At 40.3% G+C, this 21,643-nt stretch overlaps 1 protein-coding gene across 2 annotated transcripts in view; it reads right to left on the reverse strand.

Annotated features, from left to right (window-relative positions):
• STXBP5 (syntaxin binding protein 5) overlaps positions 1 to 21,643 on the reverse strand; it is a 148,675-nt gene that overhangs the window by 23,438 nt on the left and 103,594 nt on the right. Inside the window, exons 19-22 of one of the 2 annotated variants that reach the window (XM_048489122.1) lie at positions 14,435 to 14,500; positions 8,826 to 8,885; positions 8,686 to 8,733; positions 864 to 914 (exon numbers count right to left, since the gene is read on the reverse strand). In XM_048489122.1, coding sequence (XP_048345079.1) covers positions 864 to 914; positions 8,686 to 8,733; positions 8,826 to 8,885; positions 14,435 to 14,500 — 225 coding nt within the window. The remainder of the gene's footprint in view (positions 1 to 863; positions 915 to 8,685; positions 8,734 to 8,825; positions 8,886 to 14,434; positions 14,501 to 21,643) is intronic. The other variant, XM_048489132.1, reaches the window with a different exon arrangement.

Below are 21,643 nucleotides of genomic sequence, written 5' to 3' on the forward strand. Positions count from 1 at the left end.
TATAATGTGAGGAATGATTCCTTTGCAGTTCAGCTGAAGAAGAAGAAGAGGAGGAAGAAGAGGAAGAGGAGTAGGAGTTTGGATTTATATCCCGCCTTTCTCTCTGTAGGAGACTCAAAGAGGCTTACAATCTCCTTTCCCTTCCCTCCTCACAACAAACACCCTGTGAGGTAGGTGGGGCTGAGAGTGCTCAGAAGGACTGTGACTAGCCCAAGGTCACCCAGCTGGCGTGTGTTGGAGTGAATTCCCCAGATAAGCCTCCACAGCTCAAGCGGCAGAGCAGGGAATCAAACCTGGTTCCTCCAGATTAGAATGCACCTGATCTCAACCACTATGCTACTGCTGCTCCTGTACTTTACTGTACTATACTGTACTTTACACCATAATAGCACACATTCAGTTTTGAAACAGGATGAAGGGAGCTGTGATCTTGTTGTCATTTGTTAAAATTTGTTAATATTACATGATATATAATTTCTCAGATGTTCTGAGCTTTTCCTCTCTGATAATGTTTAATGCTATGTATTTTACCACAGGGGAAGAATTTGCTGAAAACACTTAAAAGGGAGATGATTGCATGAATGCACATTTATTTGAAACACCACAGGTTCCCAGGACAAAAACTAGAGCACAGAGACTTGATAAAATGTGCACGTGCACATACTTACACCCTATTCAACATAGGCTTTAAAGATGTCAAGATGAAGAAATGATTGTGAGAGAGCACTAGCACAATCCTGAACTGAGTGATCTTAAAAGGGTGCACTCTGCTAAGGATGGCACTTGTAGGACTTATATTTTCCCCTCTCAACAACCTTCAAAAATTATAAATACAATTAACACAGACTTAATCAAATACTTACCTAACTCAGGCTTCAGTTCAGTAGGTAAGCTTAATTTTCTAGACATTTTTGCTGAAAAATAATATTATTGTGGGTTTTAGTAGAAAACTATACAACAGATGTCTCTAACTATCTCAGAGTAAACTTAAACACAAAGCATAGACAAAACATATACATGTGTCATGCTGGTCATATCAAGCAACATTCAATAAATTGTACTAGATTTTAAAAGTATAAACCCAAATATTCAATTCACTTTTAAGATATTTATGATACTCAAAACAGAAATCTCAGTGTTAAGTCTCTACAGAGTGGCAATACAGTCTGAGTTTAGATTGTGACCTAAAAATTACTACATGGATGGTCATTTGGCACAATCAAATGCAGGCATTTCAAGAATCAGTGATTAACTTGTAATTCTACTACAATTTTAACAAACAATAATTAAGTGCATTCTCAGTACTGTTAGGTACCACATTTATCATAATAGAATACGGGAGAGAGATCTGCTTTCTTGTTTTGTTGTAGATATTTTGGAGATTTGTAATATATCTGGTCATTGACTGTAAATAAAGTCTTCTTCTTCATTTATCATAATAATTCACTCCTCTCATTGCAAATGAATCTTCCTGTGACACATTAGAGACAAGATTTCTGGGTGTCTATTTCTAATGAGCAGCAAACCTCAGATATGTGTGCTCAGGAACCACAAAAATATTTCCCTCCCTAGGGTCACACTTCTACATATTAGAAAACCTTACTAAATACACGAATGTGCTTTTCCCAGTGATCTCTAAATTTCAGGATTGTGAAACCATTAATCTATGGTACTTTAACAATTATTCTGGCTCCAAGGATGAGGGCGGGGCAGAAAGTAGGGTAAGGTCCATCAGAAATCCCACAGATCAAAAATTGATTCAATGAGCAGTTGGGGATAAATAGATTCAAATGCAAACAGTAATCCATTTTTGCAGTCATTCTTAAAATATATTTTAATTGTTTTGATTAAAATAATTGATATATAACTGCCATTATGATAAGTCACAAACAACACAATGAGCATTCTGTAATAAGCAAATAAATAAGGGTCATTTTCATTATACCATCTCACCCAGCATTCAATCACTGGCAAGAATTACAGAGGAGGAACCACTCAATCACCAGCAAATAGTTGCTCACACTACATACAAGAGACAGAGGAGTCTGAAGGCTTCACACAGGTTATACAGAGGCTGTAACCTGGCAGAAAAAGACTGTCTCTGCACATGTCGGTGACAGTAAGCACAGAAAAACACAGTCTGTGATGAGGGAAATTGCCCTTGCAACATAGCGAGAGACAAGACTCAGAGTTTCAGACCACATTAAGTGAGGAAGAATAAATACTGTTTTAGTTTTTGTCACTATTTATTGTTTATTACACCCAGAAGAACACTCAGAACAGGGACCTCAGTGGATTCAGACATAAGGATTCACAACATATACCAAATGATACCACTACCCTTCATGTCCCATAAAACAGAAGTAATTGAAACAGCAATCCCACTAACAACCCATACCTATGAAGAGGTGGTCTAAGTACATGCACCAAAAACACAGGATTATGTTGTTAACATGCTGGTTAAGTATTTTTATGGACTTGTACCATTATTCAACATAAGCCATTTGTAAAGAAAATTTCAAGGTATCAGCAAACTTGACCGAGAGGATACACCAAACAGATTCTTGAAAGACATCATTATATTCTTATCCTGTATCTAATAAAGTGAGCTTTGACTCCTAAAAGGTTATACCCTGGAAAATTTTGTTGGTCTTTAAGGCGATACTTGGACTCAAATTTTGTTCTACCGTATTATTATTGTTGCTTTTGTTATTTGATTTATTCCTGGTCCTTCACTACAGTGTCAGGGTGGGTTACAATAAAATCCATAATAAAATCTCATATAATTTAAAAAAACATTCTAAACTCTACAACTCTCACTTCATCCACATCCCAAAGAGAGGGGATTGCGCAGAACACTTGAGCCTGACCCAGAGAGGGGAATCAGCCAAACACGCGGGTGGAGAGGTTAGTCTATGCCAGGCATCAGAATTCCAGGAGAGGAGGCACTTGACAGGCCTCTGGTGAGAGGGCAATCTACAGCGCAGGGGCTACTGTTGGACAAGACCTCACTTCTGAAGGGGGGACGGACAGCCAGGTGAGCCCCCGTAACCTCAGTGACCAAGCAGGAATTTATGGGGGGATGAGATCTTTCAAGTACCCAGGACCAAAGTACCCAATGCTCCTCCTTTGCTCCTGAGCCTGGCCTGCATAGCGTTCACTCAAGCCAAAGACAGTCTGCCTAGGATTTGTAGAAATAGTACGGAAGCAGTTAAGAGACTGAGTTCAGCTTTGTGAGTTACACGTTATGCAGGCAAAACAGGTGCATCATATATGTCCTTTCAGAATATTATCCTCTTAATAAAAAACTGCTATTCTACTATTCTACTATAAAAGTCTAAACATTCTAGACGAGAACTCTAGACTAGACTATCCCAACCTGGATCTCCCCAGATCTCAGAAGCTATGCAGGGTCAGCCCTATTTAGTATTCAGATGAGAGACTACCAAGGAAGTCCAGGGTTGCAATGCAGAGGCAGGCAATGGCAAACTACCTCTGAACTTCTCTTGCCTTGAAAACTCCACAGGGTTGCTGTAAGTCAAATGTGACCTGATGATAAAAGGGAGAGGGGGGGACACACAAACTTCCACAGAATAAACTAATTATGCAATGAAAATATGCAAGCAGTTTTCACAATTTAGTACTGAGTAGCTTTAACCAACCCATATCTAGCAGTATAGACACACAGTATACAGTTACTTTTCTGAGAGTCCAGCAAGTTACATGAGTCATTATTGCTCAACCAAGGCAAATTCCGCATGGGCTAAAAACAGCAGTATGAAAACGGTGTAAAAGGGTTTAAAATGGTGTAAAGGGGTTTTCACACCTTTATCACCTTTAACACCGTTTTCACACCTTTATCACTCCGCTGTTTTTGTACCATGTGGAATTCACCCAATATTCGCCATGGTCTCCCTTACTTTCAAGCATTTCTAGCCCCTGCTTTTGGCATGTACTACTTGGCTTTATTCCCTTGTCTCTTTGGAGAAGCTTGAAATAAGGGCCTTGGAAGGAGGGATTGTTTTCTTGGATTCTCAAAACATCACTTATGAGTAATCTGTTCAAAGCTAAGATTGAACATGAGGATCAACCCCAATTATCTTAGTACCCATTTCTCATTTGCACAAGCCCAACAAAAGCCAGTTGTCACAATGCAGAATATCATTATCTTCTCATGTTAAAATATTGAATAAGTGGAGTTCCCTGTTCTTTCACAGTAGAATTGTGTGACTTTGTCCCTGTCAATGGTAGTTAGTTATTTGGACCATAAAATATAAGCAAAGCTTACATCAATTACAAAGAACAATAGCTACATGCATCCTTAGCTACTTTAATTTCTACCAAAGTAGCCTTGAGATAAGCCAAAAATTTTATTTTGAACTGCAGTTTGTCATACAGTTGTATAATTATTTAAAAATTAACCACAAGATAAATGATAGCTTGGATCTGACAGTTTTCTATTTGTATCATTGGCCTGTGGAGAGTGTAAACACTTTTAAAGTGCCAAGGAAATATTATGATATATAATTTCTTGGACAGTACATCCAGATTGTGCCAAACTGCACAAAAATGGAATTAGTACTTACAGTAAATTAAGCGAAAGTTACGAGACAAAAGAATGAGAAGTTATGATTGGTTTTTGAATAAATAAGTTTAAACAGCCCTTTTCCCCAGTCTTTACAACATATGCACCTTTCATCATAAAAAGAAACTAAAAGTGTTGAGACATCAGAAAAGACTGTTACAGTACAAATAGCAAATAACTGTGCTAAATATAATTGGAACATGCATACAGACAACTTTAGAAACTGATATAATGGTGATGATGGAAAAGTTTTCTCTCTCTCTGCATTGCATGTAGAGCTGCATTGCATGTAGAGCTGTTTGACCTCTTTCAGGTTTTTGATTACATTCTCTCACCAACAACATATAGGAGGTGCAGTCATTTGTGAACTACTGTGATATTTTTGTTTTGCATTTGATCCAACTCTCATTCTACAGTAAGGGACTGAATCAAAGGTTGATTTTGCTTGGGGCTAGTGCATACTGAAAAGACTACATGATCCATATCCTCCTCCTTGGTGGGTGAGGAGTAATGGAGGGTTTGTTAGAAATAATACCGCCCTGCCATTTTGACTAAACTTTACAGTGACATTTCATGCAATTGACTATGAAATACTGCTCAGCTGCCCTGGTAGAGGTACAACTGACAGAGTTTCTGTATCTTCTGCAAAACATATAAAGTTGGTAGTAAAGCGTTACTTTTTGTGTGCAGTGTTGTCAAGTCACAGAAAACATGTCCTCCCCGTAGGGTTTTCAAGACAAATTATTAAGCAGAGGTGGCCTTTCTTTAAAGTGTTTCTCGGCATCTTCCATCCAAGTACCAACCCTGCTTAGCTTCTGAGATCTGGCAAAATCAGGCTATATTGTACATATCCATTAGCTTTCTAGTGCCATTTAATATTTGGTCATTGACCGTAAACAAAGTCTTCTTCTTCTTCTAGTAACATTCAATCTACACTTGGCAGCAGTTGATGGCTCAAGTGAGTCTGCTATCAGTTATCATTCTACAACTGTAGAGTTGAAGCAATAAGTAACTTTAACCTATCCCATACACATTCAATTCTCTTTTATCAGAATGTATAATGTCACAAAAACGAGCGATACATCTCACTCAAAGTTATCCCTACGTGATTTGATATCAAGAAAATGGAACATTGCACTTACTGAACATGATTTCCTCCACAGGATCTGAAGAAGGGCTTATCTCCAAATGCCTGTCTCAAAATAGAGGGAATCCACACTCAGCAAGGTCAAGACTTCTGAAACCGCAGAAAACTTGAAGGATGATTGAAATTCTTAAGTAAATTTCCAGTCCTAAGATCAGTGAGCTGGTTTTTTGGAGAGGCAGAATACAAGTTTTCTAAAAAAAAAATACATTATGTTTCTTGTGGGCTTAATAATGTCATGGACTGATTGATGTTCTTCTGGCCAGCTTGTCTTTGGAGAATGAATAAGTCTCATTGCAGAAACACTTCTGAGTTCTGTGGAATAATCTCTTTGCACGGTATCAATGTTCCAGTGGTGCAGGGAGGACTGGATCCGTGCTTCCTGGGATAGATGAAGCTGACCCACATGGAGCTGCTTGGCATCAACTGCAGTACTGATGACTTACGATGAAGTGGGATGGAGTAAGATGCTGAGGAATAGTCCTATTAAAGCCTGCCTTTGGTCCAGAAAGACCTTTTTGAAGTCTTGAAATAAAAAGGGAATTATTCAGGACTGAAAGGGATGAAAGTGTTGTTCTCTGGACTTGTGGTCTCTGAACTGATTGCTGGGTGCTATTTATTGACAAGGCCTGTCATAAATTTGTTCACCAGTATAGCAGCCCACTCTCTTTTTCATAGATTGGTTCACCAGTGCAGTAGTTCACTCTTTTCATTTCAGATTCAAAGACTTCTGGGAGGAAGGGAGACCCATTTACCTGGCCTTTCCCTTGAAAATAGCTCATTTGGCTGTGATACGTGAAAGTTTAGGGGTGCCCATCGCTTTCTTCATACACTTTTAACAACCATAGAATTCTGTGGTGCGCTAGTTGGATACCCTTATGAATGAATAGTTTATTTGAAGAATGCTCCAATGCCATAAAGTTTCTCTTTGACACTTCGCTATCTTCTTCCTTTGGTTTTGGGTCTGATGGTCTTTGTTAGGCATCTGGGAGGTTCTGCAAACTGCAGCATTATGTAAATTGGATGAATTGATAAGCAGAATTGTTATGTAAAATACCCAATTGGATTTCATTGACCCTCTTCCCTTTTTTTTCACTTTCCAACTGCTTTTAAATGGAATGGAGAGGGGGAAGGTAAGGGATAGTGATATTGACTACATGCATAGCTTCTTCTGCTGCTCTTGTAGCTCTCGGTTTGGCAGGTTCTAGGATGTTTGTGTCAAAAAGGAAGAGAATAAGATTTTATAAGGCCCTAACAATTCTTGGTATCATAACACCTGTTTTTCTTGGTACCATAACACCTGTTTTTCTTGATGAAGCAGAAAGTGAACTGAGTATGGATTCCCTCCCACTACAGGAGAAAGAACACTGAGGCCAAGTCCTGCCTCCAGATCCAGTGGGAGTAATCACCTTCTTCCACAAAATGAAATGGCACTTGTTACATGGAAATGTTTCAGTTTGATTGCATTTTGCATTCTTAACTTCTTTAATCCCATGTCACAACAAAGCACGACATGGGATGCTAGTTCTTTGTATCTGAATCCTTCACTCTTCTGTTAACATGGGAATGATCAAACCATATGGTATGGACAGCTTTACCCAAGCAGTATCACATTAGTCCTTGCTCTCCCTGCCAACTAGTGGTCCTGGTAGTGGAAACCTTCCCACAACTTCCAGCTCATATGATTCTATCCGATGTTATCACGGCAGAATGGAATCCAGACAGAACGCAATGGGAATCACAACAGACTGATAGTATAAACTGGTACTTAATGATCTAAGATAATATATTCATGTGTGATATAAAATATTAATTAGTCTACTTGCTTTAGGCACCAAACCATGTGCTACTGATTACTATTTTATATGAAATAAAATTCTAGGAGACTGTATTTACACAGCATAATTTAAAGGTATGCTCCTTCAAATGCCTATTGTAGTACAAATAATTAGCTAGATATTCTGCTAAGCTCTAGTTTCATAAATCTTAATAATGAACAAACACAACATTTCACTGTAATTGCTTCACTGTAGCTTTTAATTACCAGATATGTTGATAAATTTTACCGCATTTACAAGTAAATATACAAAATGTCTTTTTAACACTTTCAACATGATGGCAAATTAAATAAGGATATTAAAACATAAAAGTGGCTAGGACATTATCACTTTATTAGATAGTATTCTGTAAGTATGTCAAATTAAAAGGGCAATAGGCCATCATTACTTTGTAAATATATATTCTTACATCTGACTGGAACAGAGTTAACGTCTATTCTTAACAGTAGTGATAAAGAGAAAAACAGCAACAAAATCTAATTCCGAATTCAACAGAAAGCTGATATGTTTAACAAATATTATGTTGTAACAGATTAACAATGTCCAAGCAATAAATTATTCCTTAGTGTTCTATGTATTAATTCATCATTCACCATATTGATGCTCTTACCATAGAAGGGTTCAATCCACCTTGTGCATGCACTGCAAACTGGTGTATGTTTGACAAAACATTTAGAACTTTTGAAGCATCATAGGTTAGTTACCAATTCTACTAATATAGATATTAAGAACAAAACGTGAAGCAATTTTTCTGAATAAGTGAAAATCTCTCATCATTCGCTTCAGGAAAACCAGGGTTAAAGCATTGGTGTCAAAATCTGTTTATAAGGTAATTTGTACAGGATTGAACCCTTTCAGTGACATAGAACCCAACCCTTATGTAGAAGAATGAATATACACAATTATAGAGAAAATTAAGGCCCCAGTCTGCTTGATTGTGTTAATTAATAAAGCCCAGTATATTAGCAGAGAAGCAGCCCGCAGGATCACCACATTGGTTAGGAGAAAGTTAATTTAATAAAGAATGCAATGCAGCTTGCCTTGTTTCACTGTTGGGTTAAGCACTGCATAGAGTAAGGTACTGAATAAGGAGCAAAGGATAATTTTCTAGTTCCTACCTATATCACTGGCTACCATCTTGGAAAACTTTCTGCTTTTGGTCTTCACTGCAAATAATATTTTGATACAAAATGTCAATCTATGAACTAAAAGGTGAACTGATGAAAAGAATATTCTCTTAAGGATAAAAATACTGTACCCTTTTCTATAAAATTATTCATTTTTTGATCATCATCAGAATTGATGGGAGAACCAGAACCTACATGAGTGAAAACAAGAATGAAATGGACATAGAAAATAGATATTCACACACAAAAATCATACAAAACATACACATGAAGCATTATGACAGTATAATGCATTAAAAAACAAGACACTGTGGACATAACTGGTATCATATACTATGACAGCACGATTCCCAATAACCACCATCAAGCAGCTTCAGAGAGTAACAATAATTTATAAATTCCAAACTTTTGTGTTACACAAAAGGAAAGGAATTTCTGTTGGTAGAGACCCTCTCCCTGACTTTCAGATTTTGGCAACTTCAGAATCTCTATGACTACATCTACTTGTACATAGATAGATATCTAATTCTTCCATATCTATGATGCCTCACCATAAACTATAGCACACTGTTTATTTTTGCATGATATTAATCCCAATCCCACTATTTTCTAGGGAATAGTGTCATGGAACCAAGAGAAGAGCCCAGAGAGTAGCATTTATTGCTGACTTTTTTAAACATAATGTGAAGTGCTAAGACTGCACTTGACTAGATTAATTGAAAAGCTCAATAGCCAAGCCGCTTAAAGAGACATAATGATAACTTATATTTTAATATTAATTTTCACATAGTGAATTAATTTCAGAGGAAAAAACACTCACTGAGTGTCCTTTGTGTTTCACCTGTAAAATGTTACTTTTCATTTGAGGACATCTCTGCTTTGCTGTACTTACAATTAAACTTGCTTTAGAAATAGTTAGGAAAAGAAAAATATGAGATGGGAAATTAATGCTAGTCAGCACCTAACATCCTCAGTAACTAACATAATCTTTGGCTTCTTCTGGTACCGTCTGGCTCTGTCACCACCCCAAACAGAACTTTCCCTTGTGAAACCTCAATAACCAGGGAATTGACCACAGGGTGAGTAAAAAGGAAGGGCAATTTTCCTGGTCTAGTTCTGTACATAGATTCTATTTTTCCAGCTGTAGGGGTCTGTAGCTGGCCTAGCACAAGGTTCTGGAGTTTCATCCATTGATACCTGGAATATAGGAAGGACTACTGGACACACAGGTTCTGAATGCAAGTGCTTAAATATCACATACAAGGGCTGAGGGGAGCAAGCAAGCAATTTCAATATTTAAAGACAGCCATGTGAAGCATCTGGCCCATTTATGATCTCAGTTTGTCATGAACAGGGAAGGATTATATTCACACATCATCTTGTCATACTTCTGAGGAAACCTTTCATTCTGAGGTATTTCAAATTCTGGATCCAAGGCTCAGGTCTCTTTAGAGTACAATAAAGTGTCTTGATGTCCTGCAGTCACATATGAAGTGCAGAGCTGTTGATGTAGGCATTGGCCCCTTGACACCAACTGGGTCGGAACTATGTATTGGCTGTAAGTGATAAGGCTTTTATTCAGAATACATAGTGATGGTCATATTCTCCCTGTGATATGAGTGATACTACAGGGAATCATGGAAAGCCCACTTGGCATTTAACACAGGCCCCCACTTCTCATAATAGGGACCGGGCTTACAATTCTTAGGACATCTATAGAAATTCTAACCAAGATCAGACAGCTGAGGGAGAAGATTCATAAGCACTGTAGGGACATTCCTTTCATTATTTTTTCCCTTCTGAGAATGAAAGAGTTGCTGATAACTTTCCAGAGTTGTCAGTAGGCTGATGATAACTTCAGAACTGATCTGTCAGATCTCTCAGATGCTACCTTATTGGAAGGCTGCTTGTCACTATGCTTGGAATTACACATTCACTTCTTAATGGGTGGTTCTTACAAAGAGAGTGTCATTTAGGCACCGGTGAACCAAGGATGGCATTGGCTCCAACCTTGGAAGAGATGATGGCCAGAACTGTTTTTGTGCTGGTGAAGCCAGGGCAGAGATGTCAGAGCCCACCAACACTTCCTCCCACAGGGTCACCATTAGGGTGCTTTCATACGCTCTGAATAATGCACTTTCAATCCACTTTTACAGTAGTTTGCAATTGCATTTTACAACATGAAGTGAGAAAATTCACTTGAAAATGAACGCCTGATTGCTCCTGGCCTTGGGAATAAATTGCTTACAAACTGCATCAATAAGTTGCATCAAGAAATGTCATAACCGTCATCCAAGCATACAATACAATGGGAATGGTCATAAATTTGCACCATATTTCTCTCACATTTCATGTATTTTTAAAAAGATGCCTTCTCTCTATGGGGCTGACAGGACAGAAGAACACACAAAGTTTGGTACAAGGCACAGACAATGAGAGGGGATGGTAAAAATAACTTGTTTTCTTCCCTATTTTTACCCCAGGAGTACAATGACCGTACAACCTCTCTCCACAGTGGCAAAGAGCATATCATGTGCTGGAAGGCAGGAAAAAAGCCTGGGGGACAGAGCAGAGCATCTTGAACATTCCATAAGGAAGATGAACGGAATCATGTTGATGGATATGGTGGACCATAATGGACATGAAGTCCTAGGATAAAGGAAGAATTAGGGGAACATTTTCCATTCTCCCTCCAAAAACCCTTGAAAAATTCCCAACTGAAAAACTAGACTGATTGGCAAAATCAGCTCAAAATAATGGCTGAAATTGTTTATAAGACAATTTAAAATATTGCTTTAGTGGCCAAAGGCAATCTAGAGTTTTAAAATATTGCTTTAGTGGACAAAGGCAATCTAGAGTTAAGCACATACAACTCCCAAAATAATTCTGGTAGACTGTATCTAGACTCTGGGGATAGCTTAAAAGTGAATTTGTAACAGGTCTTCATGATGGTTAACATACAATTGTTGATGTGATGTAAAGAGACTTTGTGTTGCTTGTCAAGACTACAACAAATAGAGCAGAGTGTTTCCTGAAGCAGGGCTATCCTGTCAAGATAAAATGGCGGTGCTCTCCTAACAAAGGTTTTTTTTTAATTGATTAACAAAGTTCAACCTGCAGAACCCATGAAGACAGAGGATGAAAATGCTTCATTATTTGAAATGTTTTAACATGTGCCACCTTGGGGGCTATGAGTTGTGGAAATGTAGAATAAAAATGTATAAATGAATGAATAAGGTGGGTAAAACTTAACAAGGCCTTTAGGCTATGCCTTCAGCTATGATCTTACAGCTGAAAAGGTGACCAGTACACTCTAAAGGAAGAATGTCCCATCTCTTTAGACTGAGGATGCAACAGATATTCAGGGATCGCGGTGATGGAACAGGTGAGAGAGTCACATCCCTCAGCACAGTTGAATAGACAAAGTCTTTAATACTTCCTGACATAGGAATGCACAATAAAATACTCCCCCCCTTCTAGAGTACCTCTGTCAAAATACTCAAGAGGGATACTATGAACTGTCACCAGGACACCAGATTCAACTTGGTTACATGAAAAATCTTTGCTGCAATTCTCTAACAGGAGGTCATGCACCTGGAGCAGGTACAAAGGATGCTTGTGGGCAAGGAGTAGAACATGGGTAAAACAAGGCTGCCTTGGTTAGAGCAGAGTGATCAGAATGCTGTTTATGCTTTTCCAAAGTATTTTGCTGACCTCCTTGCTGAGTGGAACAGGTGGAAAGATACAAAACATCTGGATCATACTACTGATTGAAAGATTATCACCCATGGAGTGATTTCCTGTTCCTATGCTGTTGAAATAATAGATGACTTGCTGCCGGATGAGGGAAATAGGCTGTTGTCTGGCAGCCCACATCTATAGAAAAATGGAGGTAAGAGGCCTGAAAGGAAGCATGGGTCTCTATTCCTCTGTGACTGAAGGAGTCTGCAAGGATATTGCCTTTGCTAGCAAAATGTATTACTGAATTCATGATGAATCTCTTATCTGAAGCTACAGGGGAAGTAGAACAAAATCCTGGAAGATGTTCCATTTTGTTTGCCAATAGACTATTTGGCAGCCACTTGCACTACTTTACCCTTCAGCTTTGGAAGAAAAGCACAGTGATTTGTGAGGTGCCAGGAGCTCCAAATACTTCATGTGGAACATTTTTCCTTATGCAGCCATAGTTGACTAATGGGATAGTGGTAACTGAATGTATCTTATCTCCACCAGGATCCACTTGTTGCTAAGGACATCTTAGGAGAATGAAGGGCCCTGTTGAAAACAACTAAGGAACCTCTACTATGTTAGACTCCTACAAACAGCTGTTTTAAGGAGAAGGCACGTTCCTGTGAAGTCTTTCAACTGCCTGAGGATGCAATTCTGCCTGGCCTGAAGTGACCTCATGTGACGTCTGGCATGTTGTATAACCATGGTGGATCAGCCGTGAGACCTAGGAGCCTCTAGACACCAAAAGAGCATTGCATGAATGTAGTTGCAAGTTCTGTTCAGTATGGGCTCTGTCTAGTGACAGAAACACCATCATAGCAAAGCACTGATCAAATCAATGGCAGAGTCCTGATATGACATAGGTGAGACTTCTTCCCCCTTCATCCATAGACCCAGGGTAGCTAGCAGTTGCAGAGACTCACAGCAGAAGCAAGGGCAAGTTGGTTCTCTAATTAGGAACATCAGAAATTAGGGTAATTGACAATAATCTGTCAAAATATTTTCCAAGAAATTATACTGTATTAAACTTTCAGTTCATGATAATTCTTTTTCAACATTTTTACTGATGTTTTTGAAATGCAGCATTTTTACTATAACCATTAGTTAATAACATAAAAAGGGACACTCCCTACAAAATCCTCCATTAAACAAGATATACTATCATTCTGAAAAAATAGCAGAGAAAAATGTGACTTTATAAATTTATATTTGACATTTAGACCCCGTGTTTCTATCATAAAAGCCATCTTCCCTTAAACTGGGAATTAAATACATTAAATTAACCTGGGAAAAGAAATAATATTATTTCCTTACTCATAATGTTTGCACTGAAATTTATAAATACAATAAACAATGGTAAATCTGTGAGTATGGATGAGTAACGTTTGTGTTTCGGGTAAAATTTCAGTCTGTAGCAAATAAGGAACATGTTCAAAGCTGCCATTTCATTATAAAACTCTTCATCCAGGGTGATCAGTATCCCTGGAATAAATATGACTAGGACAAAATGGACACAACATTGCCACGAGCAAGACGACATCTCTGTGATCTATAAAAGATCCACTCAGAAGCGGAAAGGGGCCCCTGTAGAAGACTCTGGACTGATGAAGAAGATAGCCATGCCCCTCCTGGGAAGAAGGTTTCAATGTCACCTCCTCCTCCAGTTGCCACCTTAAATACCACTAATCTGTAATAAACTATAAACACCTATCAGTACCTATGATAGGACTGATACCTTTAGCTCTCTGTTTTCAGGAGCATAAACAAAGTATTAAAGAAAACATTACTGTACTTCTTTCAGCTGCACATTCAGAAAGTCACTGTAATTTTAAATGCTCCTAAGCACAATGTGATTTTTTAATTACTTTTAAGCCACCTCAAGCAGAACTCTTGGGAGGTGACACTGTCTAATAAATACATAAATCACAGTGAAAACAGATAGGAGGACCCTGGGTCAAAATATTTTGAAACACTACATAGTTTTAAAGCATTCTTGCAAACAACTAAGTACCTGAGGTTGGTGACTTGCAACGATCTTCTTGAACTGTAGCGCCTTCGTTAATGTCGCAAAGACCAGCTGTAAAATATGGAATCACTTTAGCTTTAAATTAAAAGTTCAATGGCTGTTGACAACCTCTATTACTGGACATTACAAATACACTTTCCCCTGGGATTATTTGGATGAGAGAACAGATGTGACAAACAATGAATATTTTGTTTTGGTTTTACCACAGTAAGTTGTTTAAAACTCCAAAAACTAGGAAAATGTAGGGATTTTAAAGATGAAGAAGAGTTTGGATTTATATCCCCCCTTTCTCTCCTGTAGGAGACTCAAAGGGGCTTACAATCTCCTTGCCCTTCCCCCCTCACAAAGATATATAGTCAGTGAAGAGGGAGGTCATCCAGATATGCATGACAGTAACTTTCCCCTGCAGGTATTGGAGTGAATAATACATACGATTTTTTAAACTGTACTCTGAGACCCAGATAATTTAAAATAAAACATATCACAAATTTAGGTACAAACACGAGTGTATATGAGGTAACTAAATATTATAGCTTAAAGAATAAATTATCTATTACAAAAATAATTAAACTGCAAACTCCAAAACTATTGGATGTATTGGTCATTTTTTGACACCAGATGGAGACAGTGGTATTTGTGGAAGTCATCCTTTCTCTGCAGACCCAGGTTTTCCCTTGATGCTATTTCCAGGGGAGCAGTATTTTAGTGGGCTACAATGAAAGGAGTGGAGCCACTATTGATAGACAAACCATCTGTTAGCAGAATATGAAAACTGAATCCAGCTTGTAATATTAAGAACGAAAACATTTCTTTACAGTTGAAACCTGCATTTATGCCCACCAGAGCACTCATAATGTATATATCTCTAAATAAACAAACTACCTATATAATCAAGTTGGTGGCTACTATTAGCAACATAAAATATAAATTATTAGAACTGCAGCAGTGCTTTATTATTCATAAAAGGAAACACAGTTTTAAGTTTAAAGGCAGATCCACAACTGGAAAATTTTGAATTTCTAGTGAAACAAAGGATAGGCCAAACATCTCTACTATCTCGAGCACAACCATGACTTTGCCCACCAGACCCTCTTTCTTCCTGTTGCTATCATGGCTCATCTATTGGCACAAAACAGTGTACTCAAGAAAAGAAGACATAAACTACCAGTTATAGTTGGATTTGGTTTTTTTTTGAGAGTTGAACTTGATATGCTTGAAGCAGTGACCCATGATTTATGCTAGGAGTGTGCACCAAGAAAAAAAATTGTTATAACTTCAGATCTGGGCTTTGACGGTTAGTTTCTGTGATTGCTCAGTTTTTGGGCAGGACATTAATGGTCCAGGTAATTCTGAAGTTCAGGACCATTAGTTTCAATGGGGAATATAAATGAGGATTTAGGGAAGCTGTTTATAAAATAATGGCACTAATTTTGCACAGAACATACTCTTCTCTCTAACCTAAAGACACTCCATATTTTCAAGTGAACTGGACCAAGGGGGTCAATTTTACAGACCCTGATGTAGATGACTCTCAGCACAGACTTGGTTCTCCCCAGTGATTCCTACAACAGCAATCAAGCATCAGCCCAGCAGTTCAGTTCCTGCCATCCACAGTGTTAAAATAACAACTCTGCCTGTATTTTTACCTTTCCATTGAAAACTTTGTATTTACCTTCCTTCCTTGTTGTGGCCTGCCTGTGTCCTTTCACAAAGCAAAAGTAACTGGAGCTACTGGTTTTTTTTACCAAATGACACTAAAATTGCAGCAGAGTGTTGCCTGTCTATTAAAGAACAAAGTTTCAAGTGACCTAAACCAAGGGGACAAATTCCAGGGGCCCCTGAAGATGCTGCCTCATTTCTCTAGTTACCCAGCCACAGAAGACTAAAAGGGATCTACCACCCACCCCTTGGAGAGAAAGAAAGAAAACAGCAGCACTCTGTGCTCCTCCCTTGCAAGGATCAGACTGGAAGGGAGAAATGCTGTTGCTTTGACAAATCAGTAGAATCAAGGAAAAACACAAACACATGCCCTAGCTGGCTAGCACAACATGAGCTTGAAGATACAGATTTCTTCAGAGAGGCTAGTTTTATTTCATTATGAGTCCCAGATTCCTAACATTGTTCCAGAAGATCACAGCAGTGGTCTGAAACAATGATTTCTGTGTATACCTTTGGCTTGGCCATTTCATTACAAATAGCCTTGGTTTGCACTCATTGGGCCTTTCCCCACTCACCTTTTGTTGCGCGCTACTCACGGCAAGTAGCGCGGGGTCCAGCCACACTCCCCACTACAGCAGCCGCGAGAACGCGGCTGCTTCGATTTTGCTGCTCTGCTACCCCCTCAGCGCGGGTCATTTCTGTTCCTGTTTGGAACAGAACCTTTCGGAAAAACCCACTGAGAGCGCGGGGCAGTGAGGAAGCCCGGTGGTGACTCCGGGCTTGATTTTCGCGCGGCAGATAGTGATGTGGATCCTGCCGTCCAATTAGGACACGGTGGGGGTGTGCTCGATGCGCATGCAGCATTCTTTTCCCTTTTTTGGTCCAGAAACTCGTCGTCTGCTTGTCACTTTGAAACGACAAAGATTCGTTTCTTCGTTGTTTTTTTAAAAAATCTCTTTGGCTCCCTTTCGTTCATGTGCGTGAGAGGAGACTTCTTGGGCATCTGCCCTCTTTTCCCCCCTCCCCAGTCTTGCTGCCAAAGGAGACGGGAGCTAATCCCCACTCAGTGGCGAAGAGGGGCAAAAGCTAAACCTCGTCCCTCGCTTCAATCGCACTCCAGTGAGGAGGCTCAAGCTGGCCTCGAATTAAGCCCCTCGAGCAGCCGGTGGGAATGCAGATGAAGCAGATCAGAAGCAAAACGATGGGATTTGGAGGGAGGGTGTGTGTGTGTGTGTGTGTGTTGCCAGAAGGAGAAGCGCTGCAAAACAAATGGGGGGGGGATCAAAGATGCAAGACCCCAGTCTTCTCCAGCGTCTGTCTGAAGGAGCCAGACTGCACGGAAGGAGTTCTCACCCCAGCCAGGGGGAAGATCAGGAGGTTTGCCCGGGGAACCTGCAGAGCTTTGTGCCCCCCTGAGCCCTTTCGGGGAGGGCGGCAGATACATTGAACCCTATTAACATGTGGAGCCCCCCAGTCAGTCTGTATTATGGGCACAGCCCAGCAGAGTCGCACTGACTCCAGGCTGAAGAGCTGAGCCCCGCTCCCTAGAGCCCCCTACTTTACTGCGGGCCATAGTAAGTGGGGTCACGCGGCGGGCAACGGCGGCTCTCCCTCCCCCCCTGCTCCTCCTTCCCACTGGGGCATACTGGCACTGCAACACGCTAGCCAAAAGAGTATTTTCTTGCTTGCAGAGATGAAGTACTCCCCCTTCCCCCATAGTCCCGCCCATCCGCCCAGCAGCAGCAGCCAATCAAGATAGCCTCTGAGCTCAAAGCGCGTACCACAGCTTCAGAGTGGGGATTCCTGGTGGCTGCTGCCTGAGCAACGTTTGAGGGGCAGAAGCTGCAGTGGGGGGCATGACCCCGCGCCCAAAATGTCCTGCAGCAAACAAACCCGGTGCATATCTCCATCTTTTTTAAAGTGGGGAAAGGCCCATTGGCCCACATCCAACTACTTCACTCTGCAAAACCAGAAGCCTAATGAACCTTTTCCCATCTTGTGGAACAGCCACTTAAGTTGACGGAAAGTTCCTGAGGATTGAAGATGACTTCAAACATTTTTGAGCAGGCTGGTAGGATCTAGGCCAGTGGTGGCGAACCTTTGGCACCCCAGATGTTATGAACTACAATTCCCATCAGCCCCTGCCAGTATGGCCAATTGGCCATGCTGGCAGGGGCTGATGGGAATTGTAGTCCATAACATCTGGGGTGCCAAAGGTTCGCCACCACGGATCTAGGCCAAATACTTGCACTGCAAATACCTGTAAAGTCTAAAAGTGGAGGAGGGGAGCATTCCCACCATAGGCAACAATGTCTTTACTGCCATCTTCAACTTTATATTAAAAAGTTGGTGTTCAACAGGAAAGTAGAAGAAGAAGCATGCAAAGTGGCAGGAGGAAAGGCAGCAGAGAAACTCAGAGATCAGCCAACATCCTGGAGCAGTGCAAAAACTGGAGGAAAAAAAAGAACAAGCAAACCAACCGCTTTGGGCAGAAGGACAGGCATGCAAAGATGTTGGCTTAGTGAGTTGCGACAGTGACTGACATGAGCCTGTATGTGGAAAAACAGGCTCTACAATTGCCTGCTTCATTCCTAATGCTATGTTCTTTCCTTTGGGGCACACAGAACTGAGCTCTGTTCATTTGCAGCAACAGTAAACACAGCTGAAAACGCCATACAATTTTGCTCATCATCTGGTCTTCTCCCAAAGGAATTTGGCACCCTTGTATTTCCTTTGGCAACTCCTGGCTTTTAGAGAGCCAGCCATATTAGTATGTTGCAGAAAATACGAAAAGGAGTCTTGTGTCATTTCAAAGTCTGTTAGATTTACTGTGGCATGGAAGAGACGCAGAGCACTTGGACTCTTTCTCTCCCACTGTGAACAGCTGCTGTATGAAGTACTAAACAAGTTTTAGGCATGTGTATAAATGCATTCTAAAGAGATCTCCATTTGTTTGTTTGTTTTTTAAATTACATACCAGGACTAAGAGTACTTTATAGGAAAATTAAGATGTTCTTCTAAATGTACAGTATTGAGACTAGTCTATGACCTACAGAGGTATAGGGAAAGGAAACAGAGCCCAGGGCAAAATGGCACCCAGGCCTGTCTGCCACACCCCCTGTGAGGCCATGCCTCCCAGCCAGGCCAGGCATGAGTACCTCAGACACCCAGGCTGCACACAGGCCTACTGGCTCTGTGCATTAAAAAAGGTCGTCTTTTGCCAGGCATGGTCCTGCCTTTGGGCTATCTTTTAAGGTATGGTGAGCATTTTTAAAATTATGATTTTGAACTGTAGTGTAGGTTTAACATGTTGTTGCTGCCCTGAGCCCTTCTAGGATGGGCAGGATATAAAACTAAAACTAAATTTTAATTTTTTAACAGCATACCTCTGAGTCTTTGCTGAATATGCAAATTATTAATTTACATGTTTAGGAAAGGCTCACGGATATGCTGTTAAAATTTTTTAAATTCATTTGTATTTTTAGTTGCATATCCTGCCCATCCCAGAAGGGCTCAGCAGTGACATGTTAAACTACATTACAGTTAAAAATCATAATTTAAAAATGCTCGCCATAACTTAAAAGATAGCCCAAAGGCAGGACCATGGCTGCTGAAAGGTGACCTTTTGAGCCAGTGGGCTTGTGTGTAGCCTGGGTGTCTGAGGCACTCAAAACCAGCCTGGCAGGGAGCGTGGCTATGTGAGGAGCCATTTTGCAGGGGCCCCCATGTGACCTGCAACAGTAGTGCCCAGGACAAATGTCCCCGGATGTCACCATTGTATCTACGCCACTGATGATCTATATAGAACAGTTAGGTAAGGATACAAACAACGATGGCAGCAGCTTCTACATCAAAGCCAAGTTCTCTTCTCTACCTAATACTTCCTGTCAGGGCAGAGTCAGTAAGCTACACCCCAAACTTTAAGGGCAGTCATTGATGGAGCTAAAACATCTGTAATAGGAAAAGAAATGCCACATTTAATATTTCTGTGTGACCACACTTTTGTTCCCTGATCTGATTAGTTCAGAATTCTCCCAGCTCCCTCTATGGAGTAATTAATTTCATTGTTGAAAACAACTATGAGCAGGTCTGAAGAAGAGGCATAAATTGTATGGAATAAATAATGTAATAAGTATTCTCTTCAGATAACTTGAGTCAGCTAATGTGGAGAATACATGGCCCATAAGAAGGAAGTTATGTTTATCTGTATACTCTGACAGGTAAAGTAAAAAAAACACACACCATAGGAACGAATCAAACTTACTCTCTAGGTTCCAGAAGCTAGCAGATAACTGTGATACCTATACATTTCACACAGCACAGACATGTCAGAAAGAAAAATCAAATTTCCTCTGCAACAGAATATTGCTGTTTGAATGAAATAATATTCCTTCAATATTTACTACTCACATATCTGCCCAAAATTAAACATTCCTTCTTTCTACTACTATTTGTAACCAGAACCCACAAGACTTGCGAGAAAGTAATCCCATCTTTTTTGTCTCCAGCTTGTTTCCTCACTGAGCCACTCAGTGACAGCTCCCTCCTCCCCGGCCTGGCCTGTTATACTGCCACAAACAAACTACCTGCCTCCCATGGAGTGGGGGGAACAGCTCTGCTTCCACACAGGCAGCAAGATATGGCTAACAGAAGCATAAAACTAATGTCCTGCCTCCGACATAGGAATGTTCTCTGCTCACAGTTTGCTTAAGCTCAAGCAATGTTCCTCTGTTTGGAGGGATTGAAATATCCTATTTTTTCTAAACTTTTCACATATCCTGCAAATCTAGCCCCCCCCCCCCCCCGACTGTAGAAAAATATGCTTTCTTGGTACCTGGCCCCAGTGTCTAGATTTAAGGGTCTACAGCTGGGACCATGTCGATAGTTTGATAGAATGACAAAACTATGGGAAAGGATCCTATCCTTTTTGCTCCCCTTGTGGTCTGCCCACTCACTGGACAGTCCACCCATCCACAGCACTGCTACTTCTGCTCGCCTGGCTTATGTAGCAGTGTGTCTGGCTCTCTTCTCATCCTCCCTGCCTCTTACGTGCAAAGGCAGGTCCACTTGACTTCTCATCCTGTCCGTATGCCTGGCAAATGCAATGTTGGCTCCAAATGTTTCTCATGTCCACCTTAGGTGGAAAGAGCAGCACATGCTCCTTGGCCCACTCCACTGGCTCCTTGGCCACCTGGAAGAGGATGCTATATAACACTGTCCATGCTTCCATTCAGTGTTTCTCTTTGGATAGGTATGAAACCCTCTATTTTCTGCAAACCTCATTTTTCTGCAAAGCTGGGGTTTCCCAGGTCTGCACAAAAATATCCCCTACTTAAGCACAGCTCTATTCTGTGGGTATATTAATATGCATGGAGGTCATGTTAACAATATTATATAGACATATTGTTTAACAAGTGTCACATAAGAACAGAATTTAATACTACGTAAAATTAGTTTTCGACAAGGTTTAGTTTTTATTTTTTTGAAGGAAGTTTCAGCCAAAACAGCTGCAAAGATTTTGGGATGGTACAGAAG

Source organism: Sphaerodactylus townsendi, linkage group LG01 (assembly GCF_021028975.2).
Source record: "Sphaerodactylus townsendi isolate TG3544 linkage group LG01, MPM_Stown_v2.3, whole genome shotgun sequence".
Lineage (NCBI taxonomy): Eukaryota > Metazoa > Chordata > Lepidosauria > Squamata > Sphaerodactylidae > Sphaerodactylus > Sphaerodactylus townsendi.